At 42.8% G+C, this 20,484-nt stretch overlaps 1 protein-coding gene, 1 non-coding gene and 1 pseudogene across 9 annotated transcripts in view; 2 read left to right on the top strand and 1 right to left on the bottom strand.

The window, feature by feature from the left end:
• The window catches only part of TSEN2 (tRNA splicing endonuclease subunit 2), a 55,875-nt gene that overhangs the window by 21,521 nt on the left and 13,870 nt on the right, over nucleotides 1-20,484 (top strand). For all 8 annotated transcript variants that reach the window (XM_024244853.3, XM_054551695.2, XM_024244852.3 and 5 more), the window contains 2 exons: nucleotides 11,180-11,230; nucleotides 13,617-13,755. In XM_024244853.3, coding sequence (XP_024100621.2) covers nucleotides 11,180-11,230; nucleotides 13,617-13,755 — 190 coding nt within the window. The remainder of the gene's footprint in view (nucleotides 1-11,179; nucleotides 11,231-13,616; nucleotides 13,756-20,484) is intronic.
• LOC112132955 (5S ribosomal RNA) lies at nucleotides 5,679-5,797 on the bottom strand (annotated as a pseudogene).
• Nucleotides 9,302-9,403, top strand: LOC112132857 (U6 spliceosomal RNA). The gene has a single exon (XR_002914568.3). It is a non-coding gene; the product is annotated as a U6 spliceosomal RNA (small nuclear RNA).

Genomic DNA, 20,484 nt, shown 5'->3' with positions numbered 1-20,484 from the left:
CCTTTATTTCATCAGTTCTAAGATATGTGTTTGCAATCATTCCGCAGAATATTCGAGGGGTTTTTCTGAGTACTCCTTTTCTCGTTAAGATTTTAGATTGTTAGGCCGGGCGTGGGGGCTCACACCTGTAATCCCAGCACTCTGGGAGGCTGAGGCAGGCAGGTCACCTGAGGTGATCCGAGACCAGGAGTTCGAGACCAGCCTGGCCAACATGGTAAAACCCTGTCTCTACCAAAAATACAAAAATTCGCCAGACGTGGTGGCTCATGCCTGTAGTCCCAACTACTCAGGAGACTGAGGCAGGAGAATTGCTTGAACCCGGGAGGTGGAGGTTGCAGTGAGCCAAGATCGTGCCATTGCACTCCAGCCTGGGTGACAGAGTGAAACTCCGTCTCAAGAAAAAAAAAAAAAGGTTTTATATTGATGGCTTGGTGTGATGGCTCATGCCTGTAGTCCAGCCACTTGCGTGGCTGACGTGGGAGGATTGCTTGAGCCCAGGAGGTCGCGTCTGCAGTGAGCCATGATTGCACTACTGCGCTCCAGTTTGGGCGACAGAGTGAGACTCTGTGTCAAACAAAAAAAAAGAATAAAAAGATTTCAGATTGTTAACAGATGCTGACTGGTGATGCCGGGGGTAGGGGGGTGGAAAGAAGAAAAAAATGGATTTCGGATTGGCTGAATATTTTGTTACTAATTTTCACTAGCTTTTTCAAAAATACTATAATTCATATACCATACAATTTATCCACTTAAAGAGTACAAGTCACTATTGTTTGGTATATTCATGGAGTCTCTACTTTTCATATACTGTGCTACATGATTCAGATCATGTAGTGACTGCTAATTAAGTAAATGGATTTATTTCCTTCTGCAGGATCCCTCTACTTAATGCAGTAGCTACATTCTTGAAAGTTAGCTTGGGCCTGGTGCCATGGCTCACACCTGTAATCCCACTACTCTGGGAGGCCAAGGCAGGCAGATAGCTTGAGCCCAGGAGTTTAAGGTCAGCCTAAGCAATACGGCAAAACCCCATCCCTACAAAAAATACAAAAATTAGCCAGGTGTGGCGGTGCATGCCTGTAGTCTCAACTACTTGGGTGGCTGAGGTGGGAGGGTTGCTTGAGCCTGGGAGGTCGAGGCTTTAATGAACCGAGATCATGCCACTGCACAAGTGAGATCCTGCTTCAAAAAAAAAAAGTGGCTAAAAGTGGCCTTCCATAAACTGCATCATATTGTCCCAGTGACCTGGAGTTTCTCTAACCTGTGGTCACTTTATGCTCAGACCCTCTTTTCTTGCTTATGTTGATAGTGCACACAGAAATGTCTTTTCTGCCTTTGAAGATAGGACCCCTTCTTGGGCTCCTCTCTCCTCCAGGAGTTCTGTGATTGCTTTCTTTGATAGTTCCTGCAGCTTCCAGTGTGGTTCTTGGCATACAGGTAGGTCCCAGGAAGTGCTATGGAACACATCCATGTTGGTAATTTTATAGCTGAGACCACAGGAAAGTAATTTTGGGGACCGGGCGCCGTGGCTCACACCTGTAATCCCAGCACTTTGGGAGGCCGAGGCGGGCGGATCATGAGGTCAGGAGATTGAGATCCTGGCTAACACGGTAAAACCCCATCTCTACTAAGAATACAAAAATTAGCCGGGTGTGGTGGCACGCGTCTGTAATCCCAGCTACTCAGGAGGCTGAGGCAGGAGAATCGCTTGAACCCGGGAGGCGGGGGTTGCGGTGAGCCGAGATTGCACCACTGCACTGCAGCCTAGGTGACAGAGTAAGACTCCGTCTCTAAAATAAAATAAATAAACAGTTCAAAATTCCTTTTCTCGGTTGCACCAGCCACGTTTCAAACACTGAACAGCCATGTGTGGCCACTGGCTACTGTATTGGACAGCACATGCGTAGGCATTCCCAGCATTGTGGAGCGCTTTACTAGACAGCCCATGTGTACCCGTTCTTTAGATGTTTGACCTCTCAGAACCTCAGATTTCTTCTCTGTAAAGTGAGGGCTATGTAACATCTTGTTCATAGGATGTTCTGGAAATTAAATAGTACATGGAATTGGGTGAGGACAGTACCTGATAATATAGTAAATGCTCAATAAATGTTAGTGCCTGCTATTTTTGTCATTATTAAGTTACTTGTAAAAGCTAATTAGCAGCTAGTTGGAACCTTCTTTTTGACAATCACAAAAATGCCCATTGGGTACACACTATGTGCCAGGCATTGGGCTAAGTGCTACCAATACTGAAATAAGCAGAACGTGACTTCGGTCTTAAAGATAGCCCAGAAATCATTAAAGTTCAGTGTGATAAGCATAGTGTGGCATATGGATCTTGTCAATATCGCTCTTCGTGTTTCCTTGGGCCCAATGCCTGACATCTATTAGGTGCGTAATAATATTTGTTAAATGAATGAATGTACAAGATAGGGAATTTGCGCAGAAGCTGGTGGAGACCATCGAGCAGGGCTGAGGTGGAAAGCCTTTGTAGTCATGATAGCTGAGGTTAGTAAAGGATAAATGGGGCTTGCCACATGGACACAGGGTAGCAAAGGCTCTTCCAGATAGCTCAGCCAAAACAAACGCCAGATTGGGGAGGGTGTGTCCATGAGTCAGGGTCTGGCCTGATCCTGGGGCAGCAGGGCACTGCAGGGGATTCCGCAGGGGAGTGGCAGTGACCAGAGCTAGCATCAGTATGGAGGGTGGGCTGGAGGCCTGGCCTGGGAGGTGGCAATTGTAGGCAAAGGGTATTCGGTGTCAGATGCTGGAAGTTCAGCCGCACTGTTCGGTTGACCAGCTGCTGTCTTTTATTGACAAATTTTTTAAAGGCTGCTGCTGCCTGCTGCCTCCTTTTGAACACTCCCTGATGAAAGGCAAGAGTAACAGGAGACAGGAGATGAGGTTACTCTGCCTTCTTAGAAACTGCATGGCACCTGAGAACATTTCAGAGATGTGTTCCAGAAGTTTTCAGGGAGCATACCGTTAAACCTAGCTCTACTTGTCTGTTTTGGCAGATTTCTTTTGAATGAATCACCCATGTTTGGTGTACTGCATGTACCCGCTGAGTGTTTCTGTGAATGTCAGTCAGGAACGCAGGCAGAATGGGGCCTCACCCTTGCTGTGGTGATTCACGAGAGCTCTCTTAAGGGACTCAGAGTGGTAATACAGAGCTGACTTAGAAGTCTGCTCAGCACTGACATGGGAAGCTTTTGGTCTGCAACCTACCACAGATGTGGACATGCAGCCTTGTAGGAGTGTTTTCATGCCTTTGCCTTGACTCATTCAGAACAGAGATTTGGAAATTTTCATAGAGTAATTGAAGAGCTATAAACTATATTTACCTCAGTTATTTTTGAGTAGTTATTTCTGAAGAGTTCTGTCTCCATCCATCTTCTGCATCCTTCAGTGGACACGCACACACGCAAACACTCAAATGCTTTGCTCTTTAAATTTTTTATTTTTATATTTTTTAGAAACAGGGTTTCTCTCTGTTGCCCAGGCTGGATTGCAGTGGCACCATCGTAGCTCACTGAAGCCTCATACTCCTGAGCTCAAGGTATCCCACCACCTCAGCCTCCTGAGTACCTAGAACTACAGGTGCATGCCACACCATGTCTGGCTAATTTTTTAATCAAATACTTTTTAATTAGCAAGATACAGTGAAAAATAGATTGATTTGGGGGAGCGAATTTTTTTTTAAATCAAATGAAAGTTGATTTCACTGTAAATTAAAAGCAGTTGCATAATGCTGTCATAAAGTTAGGGCCGTCAACTTTTTTTTTTTGAGACAAGGGCTCGCTCTGTCACCTAGGCTGCAGTGCAGTGGCATGATCTCAGCACACTGCAACCTCTGCCTCCTGGGTTCAAGTGATCCTACCACCTCAGCCTCCTGGTAGCTGGAACTGCAGGCACGCACCATCACACCCAGCTAATTTTTGTATTTTTAGTAGAGATGGAGTTTCACCATGTTGGTCAGGCTACTCTCGAACTCCTGGCCTCAAGTGATCTGCCCGTCTTGGCCTACCAAAGTGCTGGGATTTACAGACATGAGCCACCACACCCTGCCAGGTAGTCAACTTTTGAAGGTTAAGGAGATTTAACGTTTATATTTCCCAAGTTCCAAAGTAGATGAGTTTAATTTTACCATCCCTGTGTGTGCCGTTGGGAAACTGATGGGAGGTGATTTAATAGGGGTGGTGCGGACCAGCTCACTCACTCCCAGCAAGATTCCCACCATGGCAGCACCCCAGTAGGGCCCTGCATTCCAGGTCTAATCCTTTGCTTGAGGGACTAAGAAGTTCGGATTTGTTAGAGCACAGAAAATGACTTGAGTTCTAGGAGCAGCATTCAGGCTGAGTGTGCTCACAAGAGCCTGGGGAATAAACTAGAATGTGAGTTTATTAACATCAGCAAAGGCCCCACCACCTGCCTTTCCATATTGACATGTTCTCTTCATGTAGAAAATTCAGATGCCGAAGGGTAATATAATTGGAAGGCTGCTTGGTGAGCACAGAGTCAGCCTGTGAGGAGTGAGCTGGATAATAAAAATGCTTAAGGATGTCAGGCTCATGTGTCCTTCTCCCCAAGGAGGTATAAGCGGTTTTTTACTTGATACTGAGATTCTAAGATTGTTGTATGTTTTTCCATTAATTATTTTACTTAATGTGGTAGCATTTATTCTTTTTCTTGAAAAGCCACCATTGAATTGAGGTATATCAAACAAAGAGCTGCTAACATCTAGACTGGAGGTAGTGTGGTACATGCATTGGTCTGCCACTGAACCCTTGGGTCGGAGTCCCATCCTGTGCGCAGTGTGAAGACCTTGCCACCGTCACCAGACTCCCCATTTGCTGAGTTTCCTCACTCACTCTGTGTCACATTCTTTAACTGTGTTGATATCATTCAGTTGTGGCTCCGAGTTTGTCAATGCATGTTGATTTCTTAGTCTAACTCCAGTTTTGGAGTCTACCTTACTGGTAACTTCTGTGTATTGTTTGTATATACTTATAAAGCTTTTAAAGTGCATGAGAAAATTTCTCTTTAATTAGAAAATAAAGAAAATAGTCCCCACACAGGAGGACTAGCTGGGAATGCTTGGAAACAAAGGGACAGACCAGGGTCGGGTGACAGCTGTCCTTGTGCCTGACAGCAGCAGTCTCAGTTGGATCTCGTTTACGCATCTTCTTGTGCCCGGCTCTTCCATTTTGTACCTCACCCGTTTTTTTCCACATTTCTTTTTCCCATTCTTAGTGTCCATAATATGGATTCCAAGTATCAGAATCTGGTGATTAGAATGTCTAAGATTCTTCCCTAGAATTTTGCGGTTATTTTTTTACTGCTACGTTGTTTGACTAGTCTCCCTCCCCTGCAATATGTCAGTGACTTTCCTTCTATCTAAACTTCTGAAAATTTTCCAGAGACTTCAACTGTGAGACAGTTTGGGTCCTTTCAGCAAGAATATATACTTACAGCAGAGCCTTTTGATTAAAGTTTGAAAAACTACTCTAATTTCTCTCTATAAATATATTTATATTTTGCTTATATACCCAGACACACAGGAAACTTCAGGTGAACTGCTTTGAGGATCGGGTTTTGTTTTAAAAGCCTTTGTGTGCTGGTGGGCAGGAGAGAAAAGAACTGCAGTTTTGCCGTTTGTTTCATTGATCCTTGTTTTAAGCCTACAGCACCCAGTATTCCCAGGCAGTCTCCCCTCCAAGTACTAACCAGGCCCAACACTGCTTAGCTTCTGAGATCAGACAAGATCAGGCACATTCAGAGTAGCATGGCTGTAGGGCGTTACTCATTTTTAAAGTTCACTTGGAATCATTAGAGTAGCCAGAAAAAGAAAAGGAGATCTTACTGCAGCTGTTAATAAAACATAAAGTAACAATTAAAACAATATAGTCTTGGTATAGGAAAGGAAAGATTGGGCCACAGTCTACAAACAGACCCATTTATAGATGGGATTTCAGGGTACAATAAAAATAGCACTTCATATTAGTAAAGAAAAGATTCATGGTGTTGAGACAGCTGATTAGCCATTTGGAAAAAGACAAAGCTAAAATCCCATCTCCTAACATATACCAAAATAAATTTCAGGTCAATTAAAGATATAAAGGGAAATTTGAAATAGAAAACAAGGATAATTATGCTTTTTTTTTTTTTTTTTTTTTTTTGAGGCAGGGGCTCTCTCTGTCACGTAAGCTGCAGTGCAGTTGTACAATATTGGCTCACTGCAGCCTCAGTCTCCTGAGCCCAAGCAGTCCTCCCATCTCAGCCTCCTGAGTAGTTGGAACCACAGGCACATGCCACCACGCCCAGCTAATTTTTGTATTTTTGGTAGAGATGGGGTTTCGCCATGTTGTCCAGGCTCGTTTCGAACTCCTGGGCTCAAGTGATCCACCTGCCTTGGCCTCCCAAAGTGCTGGGATTACAGGTGTGAGCCACCCTGCCTATGTTTTATATATTTTTGAGATATGGATAAGTTCTTCTAAGAGGCCATAATATATAGATTTCATTACCTAGAGATTTAAAACTCTATGTTAAAGACAAAGGCAAAATTACAGGCAAAAGATGAAATGGGAAGAAAATATTTGCAGCATGCAGTATAACGCACAATAGACAGTGTTCTTGGCATTCCTCAGTTTCCTCAGCTGTAATGTTCTCCTTCAGAGGAAGATAGTGAAGATTGAATGTAGTGTGATATGTGTGAAGTCTCTGTCCTGGAAGACACTTAGCAATGTATATTCCTCATTGTGTCCCCATCCCTCTTCAAGCTAGCCAACTTCCCTGGGTGGAGTGAAGACATAGCTTTAGTTCACAAAATGGCAGATATTTTTAAATGAATATATTTTCTGTAAATTTAAAATGGACTTCAATGCAATGTGTTTTATGGGCAGTTTGGAGAAAGACGTGTGTGTGCTGAGGGAGGGCTAGCACTCACAAGAAAAAACACTTCTTGGAAATTGTGCTTTATTTTTGCTTGAATTGATGTAACAGCTAATGACATTCAGTGATGTATACACAACGACCAGCACAGTTCCTGGCACATGTAATAGGTGCTCATTTGGTTCCCGCCTTTATACTCCATCTGGTAGCAGATACATACTCTGTCTCTAAATTGTTGATAATGATCACAAAATAGATCTTTTACTTAAATGGTGGAAGTATTACACAGTGACTAGGTCTTTCACACACACAGTGACTAGATCACATTAGTAGAATACACTTTTCTCCTGGTTAGGCACCTACAACTGTATTCACACGTGCCACATGGCATATTCCACATGCAACATCTTCCTTACCTCTGCTTTTAGCCAGTGACATTTTAACCCATACTTTTTGTGAACCGGTCATGGTGATGATTTAATGTTCAGTCTGTGTGAGTATTCATTTCAGGGATAATTAGATTGCCATGCCAGTTAGCTAATGTATTCCATTGTTTCATAGGGATCTGTTATTGAGATCTATTTTTCCATTACAACACTTGAGGGCCCTAACTACATTTAGCAGTATGATGTTAAAAACTATCATTAAACTTACCCTTCCATCTTATTAGTACTGTGAAAGTAAAACTTACTAAGGAGATTGCAGGGAATATGATTGTCAACCTCTACAGACCTCTCCAGTCTACTGATAATTTAATTTTAAATAAAACCAACTCAGTTGAATGAAGATCCCCTCCATCTGTAATAAGTGCCTAGTCGCATTTTGCATAGATGATCAAAGCCAATCACCATTTTAGGCCAATAAAAATGAGATATTGGTTTCATTCACTCTTGGGGAAATGTATGCTTGCTGATAATGAAAACACATCAGTTTTTGAAGAACTTACATTTTAGCAGATATCAAGAAAGAATCTCCTATTAGGCAAGGATGGGATTGAACTTTTTTTTCCAGGCTGTGCTATCCAGTTATTAGAAAGGGAAGAAAACTAAGGCCAGCTACGGTGGCTCATGCCTGTAATCTCAGTACTTTGGGAGGCCAAGGCAGGCAGATCACCTGAGGTCAGGAGTTCCAGAAAGGAGGAAAACTAAAATTAATTGAGCTTTTAGATGCTTTTCATAGCTTATTAAATCTTTGTATGATTTCATCTTATTAAATATTTAGCTAAGAAAGCATTATTATCCCCATTGTATAGATGAGGCATGGAGAATTTAAGTGATACTTCCAAGGCCCTAGCTAACAATGACAATTTGAGCTCAGGTCTGTCAGATCTCAAACTTCAGTCTTTGTGTTACACTGTTCTGAACCAAGAAGTGCAAACTGTGGTAAAATGCAAGGGACTCAGCCATTTGAGGAAACAACTTTATCTTTTCCATTGCACCTTTTGGCTGGTAGTCCATCTGAAAAACAGCAGTATTCTGTATTAATAAGTAGTGAGTGATGGAAAGAGAAAAGGTCAAAATAAGATTGTGGGCCACTTGGCAGGGCTGTCAACAGCAGTGAAAGAGATGGAACGCAATGTTCACACTGAGAAGAGATGAACTGAGTGAGGTGCAGAGACCTGCTGTAGGGTGGCTCTGGCTGTTGGGGCCTAAGCCAAGGGCAGGATTGGGGATCTGTCTTTTTTGTCTTTCAACACAAGCATTGAACACCCAACATGTGCTAGACCCCCTTCTAGGCCAAGGGAACAGCAGGCAGTTTCTGTTCTGCCAGAGTTTACATTCTAGTTGGAGGAACACATGTAAGAGAAAGATTTTCACACAAAAGTAAGTGCTCTGGAGATGATCAGGGTGGGGGTTACTTAGACTTGGTGGCCAGGGAAGACCTCTCCGAGAAGTGACCTTTGAGTCTGGAGCAGAACATGCCAGATAGTAGGAGTAGTGATTACAGAGGCAAAGGCCTGAATGAGCTTAGTGTCTTCAGGGGCAGAAGTGCAGCCAGGACAGCTGGAAAGAGCAGTGGTAAGATCATGTAGGGACCTGGAGCTGGTGGCAAGCAGTTTGGACTTTATTCTAAGGGCGGTGAAATATCTTTGGAGAGTTTTAATTAGGGGAACGACATGATCTTCATGTGCCAAGAAGATGAATCTGGATGCTATGGAGAGTGGACTGTAGAGGGCTCAGAACAGGGAGGGTGTCACAGAAGGCAGGAAGGAGCCACCCACAGGCTGGGACCAAGAAGGCCATAGGAAAAAGTGGAATAGAAGGTGACCACCTTCATCTCCATAAATGCTCTAGATTAGGATTTGGGTAAAACTAAAGTAGTGGTCCCTCGTATCTGTCAGTGTTTATCAAATTATAAATTAAAAACAAAAATGTTGAGTATCAGTTTAACACATTTAAAAATAATAATAGTGATGTCTTCAACAGCACATATACTAAAATTGGAACAATGCAGAGATCAGTATGACCCCTGCCCACGGATGACACAAGTTTGTGAAGCCTTCCATATTAAAAACAACAACAACAACCCATACCTTGACATAAATACTTTAATGTAAGATTTTTATGAAAAATAACTATATTTTCCAAAACAAAAAATTTAGAAGAGGCTTCGTTTTTCATTTTTGCAAGTCGCTTTAAGGTCTGATTTCCTGAAAGTCAGCTAGATTGTTGCATCTGCTTCTGGATTCAGTCTTGGGCCGTCACACGTCTTATAGTCACTGGAGAGAGCACAAATGAGGCAGATAACACCACATTATTATTATGAAGTGGTTTTGACCTTGAGACCTCCTGAAAGGGTCTTGGGGATCCCAGGATCCCCAGACCACCCTTTGAGAACTGCTGCCATGAAGAGAGATGTCATCAGATAGCCAGGCAGAGAATGACAGGGTATTCACTGCTTGGAAGTCCTTCCACCTATATTACTTGTGCTGTCTTTTGTTCTGTGTATGCCGGGTTAGTGGTGGGGTGGAAGGACAGTGAGGAAACAAGCTGAGTGAGCAGTTTCTCAGTGCCTTGTTGCTGCACACAAGCCTCAAAGCTTATGACAGGGAGGGGATTATGTTTCTGCTCCCACACTGCACAAGAGGGCCCCTCCTCGTCTGTGTCTGCTGGAAGCAGCAGTGAGAGCCGAAGCAGAATATTTGATGTTTGGTTATAAATCTAATTTTTCACCTTCATATTTAAAAAGAAATGTGACTCCATTTTACCACTGGCTACCATTTGGTCACTACCTGCTATGCACCAATCTCATGGGAATCCCTTCAGTGGTATCTGTAGACCCTAAGCGCCCTGGACAGGCAAAGCCAACAACACATGGCTCTTTGGGTGGTGTCAGTGTTTGGCAGTGTATTACTTTAACAGAAAGCCATTTTCATTTCCATTTACGTGTGACTATATTCAACTGGAGCCGATTTTCTTTGCCATTCCTACAGCCTCCCCCCACACAGTAAAATATATCATTATGTGAGGTCAGTGCAAACATAGGGTTCTAGAAAATCACTGCACCAAAGATGACTGGGAAACTAGTATTTTGTCAGGTAAGCAAAATCAGCACTGCCCCACACTTTTCACACATTTTTTTTCTTTGTATATTTTTCTCAATTTAAATATGGTTATTTAATTTTACAGGGAGAAACTCCAATGAGCAACAGGTTCTATTGCTACAGCTGTTAACGTCATTCTTCAGTTATATAGGTTTTTTAGGGAATAAATATGGAAACATTCATAAAAATTTTTTATTGTTATTGATTTAAGCCAGTTTGTAACATTTGTATTTTCTTAGATTTTTTTAAAAATCTAAGACATTTGAATGAACCATTTATATTAAAAATATGTGACCTTTGGCCGGGTGTGGTGGCTCACACCTGTAATCCCAGCACTTTGGGAGGCCGAGGCAGGCAGATCATGAGGTCAGGAGATCGAGACCATCCTGGCTAACACCATGAAACCCCATCTCTACTGAAAAAAATACAAAAAATTAGCCGGTTGTGGCGGCGGGCACCTGTAGTCCCAGCTACTCGGGAGGCTGAGGCAGTAGAATGGTGTGAACCCAGGAGGCGGAGCTTGCAGTGAGCGGAGATGCGCCACTGCACTCCAGCCTGGGCGACAGAGCGAGACTCCGTTTCAAAAACAAACAAACAAACAAAAAATATATATATATATGTGACCTTTTTGATGATGACTTAAGAGCATTTCTATTTGAGGTGAAAAGAGATCGGTCTGTAAAATAGTTTCACAAGAATGTGGAACTATTTGTAATGAGCATTTTCTGCTTGCTGTATTTTCAGGCCTTCTTCTTGGTCTATGCTCTGGGATGTTTAAGTATTTACTATGAGAAGGTAAGATGCTTTGTTTACATACAACCCACTTAAAATTTCCCTGTTGCCAAAAGCAGGTTGTACTAATTTCTATATTGCATTAATACAAATGCTTCTACTCTTACTGAATAAAATAGGAATTGAATTTTTCTCTAAAGTTTTGGATTTGGGTCCTGAGGTGGGACTGTTCAAGCAAAAGGCATCTTTGACCCTTTTAGATTGCATTTCATTCCTTGAAACTAGGAGAAGTACAGTATCTTATACTGTATAATGTTTAGGAAATCTGTGTCAGAACAGTATTAAAAATTAACAAAAATAAAAGTTACCACTATTTGGCATCTACTGTGGTAAAAGCTACATTTTAGGTACTTTACATGCAATATTTCCAGTCCTTACCTCCACCTGGTAAGAATTTGCAGATAAGGGGCCGGGCGCAGTGGCTCACGCCTGTAATCCCAGCACATTGGGGGGCCGAGGCAGGCAGATCACAAGGTCAGGAGATCGAGACCATCCTGGCTATCCTGGCTCACGTGGTGAAACCCTGTCTCTACTAAAAAAATACAAAAAATTAGCCGGGCGTGTTGGCATGCGCCTGTAGTTCCAGCTAATCGAGAGGCTGAGGCAGGAGAATGACATGAACCCGGGAGGCGGAGGTTGCAATGAGCCGAGATTGCGCCATTGCTCTCCAGCCTGGGCGACAGAGCGAGACTCCGTCTCAAAAAAAAAAGAATTTGCAGATAAGGTAACTGAGGCTCAGAGAAAATAAATAATGTACCCAAAGTCACACAGCTAGTCTGGTTAGATAAATATTTGAACCTATGTCCAAGTAACTCCAAAGCCCATGACTTTGTGCTGTAGCCTGCTGCCTTTAGAAGGGAGATAATTGTAAAATAATTCAAATAAAATTTAAAAGAGAAAAGTAAACAGAACAGTAAATGGAGCAGATAAGGTATATTCTGTTTGGCTCTTGGGAGCACATAATTTAATCAGTCATCAAATTCTAATTGCGTAAATATTGTTCATGGGTATCCAGCCGTTTGGAAGCAATGTCTGCCTGACAAATGGCTCATTTTCCCAAATGGTGGCAATTCTTAGCCCCACCCTGCTTCCTCTCGCAGGCCTTAGCTGAAATTTGTCAGAATGTTACAGCTGTGACATAAAAGCCTCAACATCTGAACAACACTGGGCTGTGTTGGCAATTCAACCTTCTCTATGAGACTGTTGCTTGTTACTCACAGTGGGGTCACAAGGTCACACAGGTATGGAATTTTTGCATTAGGAACAACTGCCAAAAAAAAAAAAGCAACTCTAGCCTATTGTATTATAATCTTAGGGTGGGACAAAGTGAGCCGGTCTCACTGAGTGACTAAGCCTTAAATCAGCTGAAGACTTGATTGTTTCAGTAACTACTGAAATGAAGCAAAAATTTTCCAAACTTACCTAGTTATTTTGTTGTCATTGTATTTTTGGTAATGATACATTCAGAATATTCTCTAGACCAAACCATTCTCATTCTCTTTGACTCCCACATTAAAAACAAAATTGTCTTTTAAGCAGTTAATTATTAGTCTGTGCCATCAGATAACAAATTCTCTAGTTTCAAACACTAAATGGAGGTTTGTTTGTTTGTTTTTAAGTTTTACTATAAAATTGTTTTTTGTTCTTCTGAACGTGACCTGACATAGAATAGCCGCTCATTAAGGATCTGTGAAATGTTGTCACGAACTGCGCTTCAGCCTTGGTGGGCTTGTTACAGTGAGCCCCCTGCATGCACTGGTTCCTCTGCCTGGAATGTCCTTCCCAGCCCACCACCACCCCCTCCAGCCCCTTTCCCTCACTACTTCTCGTGCTCAAATGCTGCCTTTTCTAAGTCCTCTGGAGCAGTGCTGTGCAATAGAAGGACAGTGAGAGCCTCAGATGGGAGCCATGTGTATAATTTCAGATTTTTGGTAACCACATTAAAAACATTTTTTAAAAAGCAGGTGGTATTTTAATACAGTATTACACAGTTTATTTAACCCAGCTTATTCAAAGATATTGAAATAGTTTCTCTCTTTTTTTTTTTTTCGTACTGAGTAGGAAGTCAGTGTATATTTTATACTTAGAGCCCCTCTCAGTTCAGACTAGTTATGTATGGCTGGCAGCTGCCCTACTGGACAGTGCAGGGCCAGACCTTCTTGCTAAATTGCTCTGCTGGGAGTGAACCGAGATCGCGCCACTGCACTCCAGCCTGGGTGACAGAGCGAGACTATGTCTCAAAAATAAAATAAATAAATTGCTCTGCTGGGGGAACTGCATTTTATTCTCTGCTTCAGCTCCACACTTAGTATAGATGTTGATGCCCTGGCTGAACGGAGAGCGAATGCATACATAGTAATGCTTTTTGTTTTTTTGTAAATAACTTTAGGAGCCTTTAACGATAGTGAAGCTCTGGAAAGCTTTCACTGTAGTTCAGCCCACGTTCAGAACCACCTACATGGCCTACCATTACTTTCGAAGCAAGGGCTGGGTGCCCAAAGTGGGACTCAAGTACGGGACAGATTTATGTAAGTAATTCTTGGCGTGGTGTGTGTGAGAATGGAGTTTATATCAGATTCACCCTAGAACATCAAATTGGTTGTGTGTGCTGTTGATGATGTTTTCTAAGAAGGTGTCCTTTGGGTTTAGATAAGGTTATTGGATATTTGGATTGGGGTAAGGGTAAGTGCAAAAAGAGAAAAGACAGTCTAGGGAGAAAGCCTAGGAGTAGAAGCTTGCATCGCCAGTTCAGGCTTTCCCTCTTGTTTGCTCTATAATCTTAGAAAAGCATTCTGGCTGAGCGCCGTGGCTCACGCATGTAATCCCAGCACTTTGGGAGGCCAAGGCGGGTGGATCACAAGGTCAGGAGATCAAGACCATCTTGACTAACAAAGTGAAACCCCATCTCTACTTAAAAATATAAAAAATTAGCCAGGCGTGGTGGCGGGTGCCTGTAGTCCCAGCTACTCGGGAGGCTGAGTCAGGAGAATGGCGTGAACCCGGGAGGCAGAGCTTGCAGTGAGCCGAGATCGCGCCATTGCACCCCACCTGGACAACAGGGCGAGACTCCGTCTCAAAAGAAAAAAAAAAAAAAGCATTCTATAGCACCCACCCCCATGTCTCACTAGCCATGAGATTGGGTAATTTGGGAGAGTCCCTTATCCCCAGGCCTCAGTGGCCTCATCTGCCAAGTGAGAACAATCATATAATTGTAATAATCGCCACAGCCATCATTGAGCACTTGCCATGTGCCAAGCATTTTACTAAGTATTTTACATTCATCATCTTGTTTAATCCTTATAGCAGTCCTATGCAGTGGAGACTCCTATTGTCTTTTTTTTTTTTTTTTTTTTTTTTGAGATGGAGTCTCTCTCTGTTGCCCAGGCTAGAGTGCCAGTGGCGCAATCTCAGCTCACTGTAACCTCCACCTCATGGGTTCACGCCATTCTCCTGCCTCAGCCTCCCGAGTAGCTGGGACTACAGGCGCCCGCCACCACGCCTGGCTAATTTTTTGTATTTTTAGTAGAGACGGGGTTTCCCCGTGCCAGCCAGGATGGTCTTGATCTCCTGACCTCGTGATCTGCCCACTTCAGCCTCCCAAAGTGCTGAGATTACAGGTGTGAGCCACCATGCCCGGCCGTATTGTCTTCATTTTCTGATGGGGAGACTACACAGTTTAGAAAAAGTAGGTCATTAGGGAGGAGCCAAGATGGCTGAATAGGAACAGCTCCAGTCTACAGCTCCCAGCGTGAGCAACGCAGAAGACGGGTGATTTCTGCATTTCCATCTGAGGTACCGGGTTCATCTCACTAGGGAGTGCCAGACAGTGGGTGCAGCATACTGTGCGCCAGCTGAAGAAGGGCGAGGCATTGCCTTCACTTGGGAAGCGCAGAGGGTCAGGGAGTTCCCTTTCCTGGTCAAGAAAAGGGGTGACAGACGGCACCTGGAAAATGGGGCCACTCCCACCCGAATACTGCGCTTTTCCGACGGGCTTAGGAAATGGCACACCAGGAGATTATATCCTGCACCTGGCTCGGAGGGTCCTACGCCCACGGAGTCTCGCTGATTGCTAGCACAGCAGTCTGAGATCAAACTGCAAGGCAGCAGTGAGGCTGGGGGAGGGGCGCCCGCCATTGCCCAGGCTCGCTTAGGTAAACAAAGCAGCCTGGAAGCTCGAACTGGGTGGAGCCCACCACAGCTCAAGGAGGCCTGCCTGCCTCTGTAGGTTCCACCTCTGGGGGCAGGGCACAGACAAACAAAAAGACAGCAGTAGCCTCTGCAGACTTAAATGTCCCTGTCTGACAGCTTTGAGGAGAGCAGTGGTTCTCCCAGCACACAGCTGGAGATCTGAGAACAGGCAGACTGCCTCCTTAAGTGGGTCCCTGACCCCTGACCCCCGAGCAGCCTAACTGGGAGGCACCTCCCAGTAGGGGCAGACTGACACCTCACACAGCCGGGTACTCCTCTGAGACAAAACTTCCAGAGGAAAGATCAGACAGCAGCATTCGCAGATCACGAAAATCCGCAGTTCTGCAGACACCGCTGCTGATACCCAGGCAAACAGGGTCTGGAGTGGACCTCTAGCAAACTCCAACAGACCTGCAGCTGAGGGTCCTGTCTGTTAGAAGGAAAACTAACAAACAGAAAGGACATCCACACCGAAAACCCATCTGTACAACACCATCATCAAAGACCAAAAGTAGTTAAAACCACAAAGATGGGGGAAAAACAGAGCAGAAAAACTGGAAACTCTAAAAAGCAGAGCGCCTCTTCTCCTCCAAAGGAACGCAGTTCCTCACCAGCAACGGAACAAAGCTGGATGGAGAATGACTTTGACGAGTTGAGAGAAGAAGGCTTCAGACGATCAAACTACTCTGAGCTACAGGAGGGAATTCAAACCAAAGGCAAAGAAGTTGAAAACTTTGAAAAAAACTTTAGACGAATGTATAACTAGAATAACCAATACAGAGAAGTGCTTAAAGGAGCTGATGGAGCTGAAAGCCAAGGCTCGAGAACTACGTGAAGAATGCAGAAGCCTCAGGAGCCGATGCAACCAACTGGAAGAAAGGGTATCAGTGATGGAAGATGAAATGAATGAAATGAAGCGAGAAGGGAAGTTTAGAGAAAAAAGAATAAAAAGAAACGAACAAAGCCTCCAAGAAATATGGAACTATGTGAAAAGACCAAATCTGCGTCTGATTGGTGTACCTGAAAGTGACGGGGAGAATGGAACCAAGTTGGAAAACACTCTGCAGGATATTATCCAGGAGAACTTCCCCAATCTAGCAAGGCAGGCCAACATTCAGATTCAGGAAATACAGAGAACACCATAAAGATACTCCTGGAGAAGAGCAACTCCAAGACACATAATTGTCAGATTCACCAAAGTTGAAATGAAGGAAAAAATGTTAAGGGCAGCCAGAGAGAAAGGTCGGGTTACCCACAAAGGGAAGCCCATCAGACTAACAGCGGATCTCTTGGCAGAAACTCTACAAGCCAGAAGAGAGTGGGGGCCAATATTCAACATTCTTAAAGAAAAGAATTTTCAACCCAGAATTTCATATCCTGCCAAACTAAGCTTCATAAGTGAAGGAGAAATAAAATACTTTACAGACAAGCAAATGCTGAGAGATTTTGTCACCACCAGGCCTGCCCTAAAAGAGCTCCCAAAGAAAGCACTAAACATGGAAGGGCACAACCGGTACCAGCCGCTGCAAAATCCTGCCAAAATGTAAAGACCATCGAGACTAGGAAGAAACCACATCAACTAACGAGCAAAATAACCAGCTCACATCATAATGACAGGATCAAATTCACACATAACAATATTAACTTTAAATGTAGATGGACTAAATGCTCCAATTAAAAGACACAGACTGGCAAATTGGATAAAGAGTCAAGACCCATCAGTGTGCTGTATTCAGGAAACCCATCTCACGTGCAGAGACACACATAGGCTCAAAATAAAAGGATGGAGGAAGATCTACCAAGCAAATGGAAAACAAAAAATGGCAGGGGTTGCAATCCTATCTCTGATAAAACAGACTTTAAACGAACAAAGATCAAAAGAGACGAAGAAGGCCATTACATAATGGTAAAGGGATCAATTCAACAAGAAGAGCTAACTGTCCTAAATATATATGCACCCAATACAGGAGCACCCAGATTCATAAAGCAAGTCCTGAGTGACCTACAAAGAGACTTAGACTCCCACATAATAATAATGGGAGACTTTAACGCCCCACTGTCAACATTAGACAGATCAACGAGACAGAAAGTCAACAAGGATACCCAGGAATTGAACTCAGCTCTGCACCAAGCGGACCTCATAGACATCTACAGAACTCTCCACCCCAAATCAACAGAATATACATTTTTTTCAGCACCACACCACACCTGTTCCAAAATTGACCACATAGTTGGAAGTAAAGCTCTCCTCAGCAAATGTAAAAGAACAGAAATTACAACAAACTGTCTCTCAGACCACAGTGCAATCAAACTAGAACTCAGGATTAAGAAACTCACTCAAAACCGCCCAACTACATGGAAACTGAACAACCTGCTCCTGAATGACTACTGGGTACATAACGAAATGAAGGCAGAAATAAAGATGTTATTTGAAACCAATGAGAACAAAGACACAACATACCAGAATCTCTGGGACACATTCAAAGCAGTGTGTAGAGGGAAATTTATAGCACTAAATGCCCACAAGAGAAAGCAGGAAAGATCCAAAATTGACACCCTAACATCACAATTAAAAGAACTAGAGAAGCAAGAGCAAACACATTCAAAAGCTAGCAGAAGGCAAGAAATAACTAAAATCAGAGCAGAACTGAAGGAAATAGAGACACAAAAAACCCTTCAAAAAATTAATGAATCCAGGAGCTGGTTTTTTGAAAGGATCAACAAAATTGATAGACCATTAGCAAGACTAATAAAGAAAAAAAGAGAGAAGAATCAAACAGATGCAATAAAAAATGATAAAGGGGATATCACCACCGATCCCACAGAAATACAAACTACCGTCAGAGAATACTACAAACACCTCTACGCAAATAAACTAGAAAATCTAGAAGAAATGGATAAATTTCTCAACACATACACTCTCCTGAGACTAAACCAGGAAGAAGTTGAATCTCTGAATAGACCAATAACAGGATCTGAAATTGTGGCAATAATCAATAGTTTACCAACAAAAAAGAGTCCAGGACCAGATGGATTCACAGCCGAATTCTACCAGAGGTACAAGGAGGAACTGGTACCATACCTTCTGAAACTGTTCCAATCAATAGAAAAAGAGGGAGTCCTCCCTAACTCATTTTATGAGGCCAGCATCATCCTGATACCAAAGCTGGGCAGACACAACCAAAAAGAATTTTAGACCAATATCCTTGATGAACATTGATGCAAAAATCCTCAGTAAAATACTGGCAAACCAAATCCAGCAGCACATCAAAAAGCTTATCCACCATGATCACGTGGGCTTCATCCCTGGGATGCAAGGCTGGTTCAATATACGCAAATCAATAAATGTAATCCAGCATATAAACAGAACCAAAGACAAAAACCACATGATTATCTCAATAGATGCAGAAAAGGCCTTTGACAAAATTCAACAACCCTTCATGCTAAAAACTCTGAATAAATTAGGTATTGATGGGACGTATCTCAAAATAATAAGAGCTATCTATGACAAACCCACAGCCAGTATCATACTGAATGGGCAAAAACTGGAAGCATTCCCATTGAAAACTGGCACAAGACAGGGATGCCCTCTCTCAGCACTCCTATTCAACATAGTGTTGGAAGTTCTGGCCAGGGCAATTAGGCAGGAGAAGGAAATAAAGGGTATTCAATTAGGAAAAGAGGAAATCAAATTGTCCCTGTTTGCAGACGACATGATTGTATAGCTAGAAAACCCCATTGTCTCAGCCCAAAATCTCCTTAAGCTGATAAGCAATTTCAACAAAGTCTCAGGATACAAAATCAATGTACAAAAATCACAAGCATTCTTATACACCAATAACAGACAAACAGAGAGCCAAATCATGAGTGAACTCCCATTCACAATTGCTTCAAAGAGAATAAAATACTTAGGAATCCAACTTACAAGGGACGTGAAGGACCTCTTCAAGGAGAACTATAAACCACTGCTCAATGAAATAAAAGAGGACACAAACAAATGGAAGAACATTCCATGTTCATGGGTAGGAAGAATCAATATCGTGAAAATGGCCATACTGCCCAAGGTAATTTATAGATTCAATGCCATCCCCATCAAGCTACCAATGACTTTCTTCACAGAATTGGAAAAAACTACTTTAAAGTTCATATGGAACCAAAAAAGAGCCCGCATCTCCAAGTCAATCCTAAGCCAAAAGAACAAAGTGGGAGGCATCACGCTACCTGACATCAAACTATACTACAAGGCTACAGTAACCAAAACAGCATGGTACTGGTACCAAAACAGAGATATAGATCAATGGAACAGAACAGAGCCCTCAGAAATAACGCCGCCTATCTACAACTATGTGATCTTTGACAAACCTGAGAAAAACAAGCAATGGGGAAAGGATTCCCTATTTAATAAATGGTGCTGGGAAAACTGGCTAGCCATATGTAGAAAGCTGAAACTGGATCCCTTCCTTACACCTTATACAAAAATTAATTTAAGATGGATTAAAGACTTAAACGTTAGATCTAAAACCATAAAAACCCTAGAAGAAAACCTAGGCATTACCATTCAGGACATAGGCATGGGCAAGGACTTCATGTCTAAAACACCAAAAGCAATGGCAACAAAAGCCAAAATTGACAAATGGGATCTAATTAAACTAAAGAGCTTCTGCACAGCAAAAGAAACTACCATCAGAGTGAACAGGCAACCTACAAAATGGGAGAAAATTTTTGCAACCTACTCATCTGACAAAGGGCTAATATCCAGAATCTACAATGAACTCAAACAAATTTACAAGAAAAAAACAACCCCATCAAAAAGTGGGCGAAGGATATGAACAGACACTTCTCAAAAGACATTTATGCAGCCAAAAGACACAAGAAAAAATGCTCATCATCACTGGCCATCAGAGAAATGCAAATCAAAACCACAATGAGATACCATCTCACACCAGTTAGAATGCCAATCATTAAAAAGTCAGGAAACAACAGGTGCTGGAGAGGATGTGGAGAAATAGGAACACTTTTACACTGTTGGTGGGACTGTAAACTAGTTCAACCATTGTGGAAGTCAGTGT

This window comes from Pongo abelii, chromosome 2 (genome assembly GCF_028885655.2).
Source record: "Pongo abelii isolate AG06213 chromosome 2, NHGRI_mPonAbe1-v2.0_pri, whole genome shotgun sequence".
In the NCBI taxonomy this organism is placed as follows: Eukaryota; Metazoa; Chordata; class Mammalia; order Primates; family Hominidae; genus Pongo; species Pongo abelii.
Note: the sequence above shows the minus strand (reverse complement) of the source record. Positions and strands in the feature narration are given on the sequence as shown.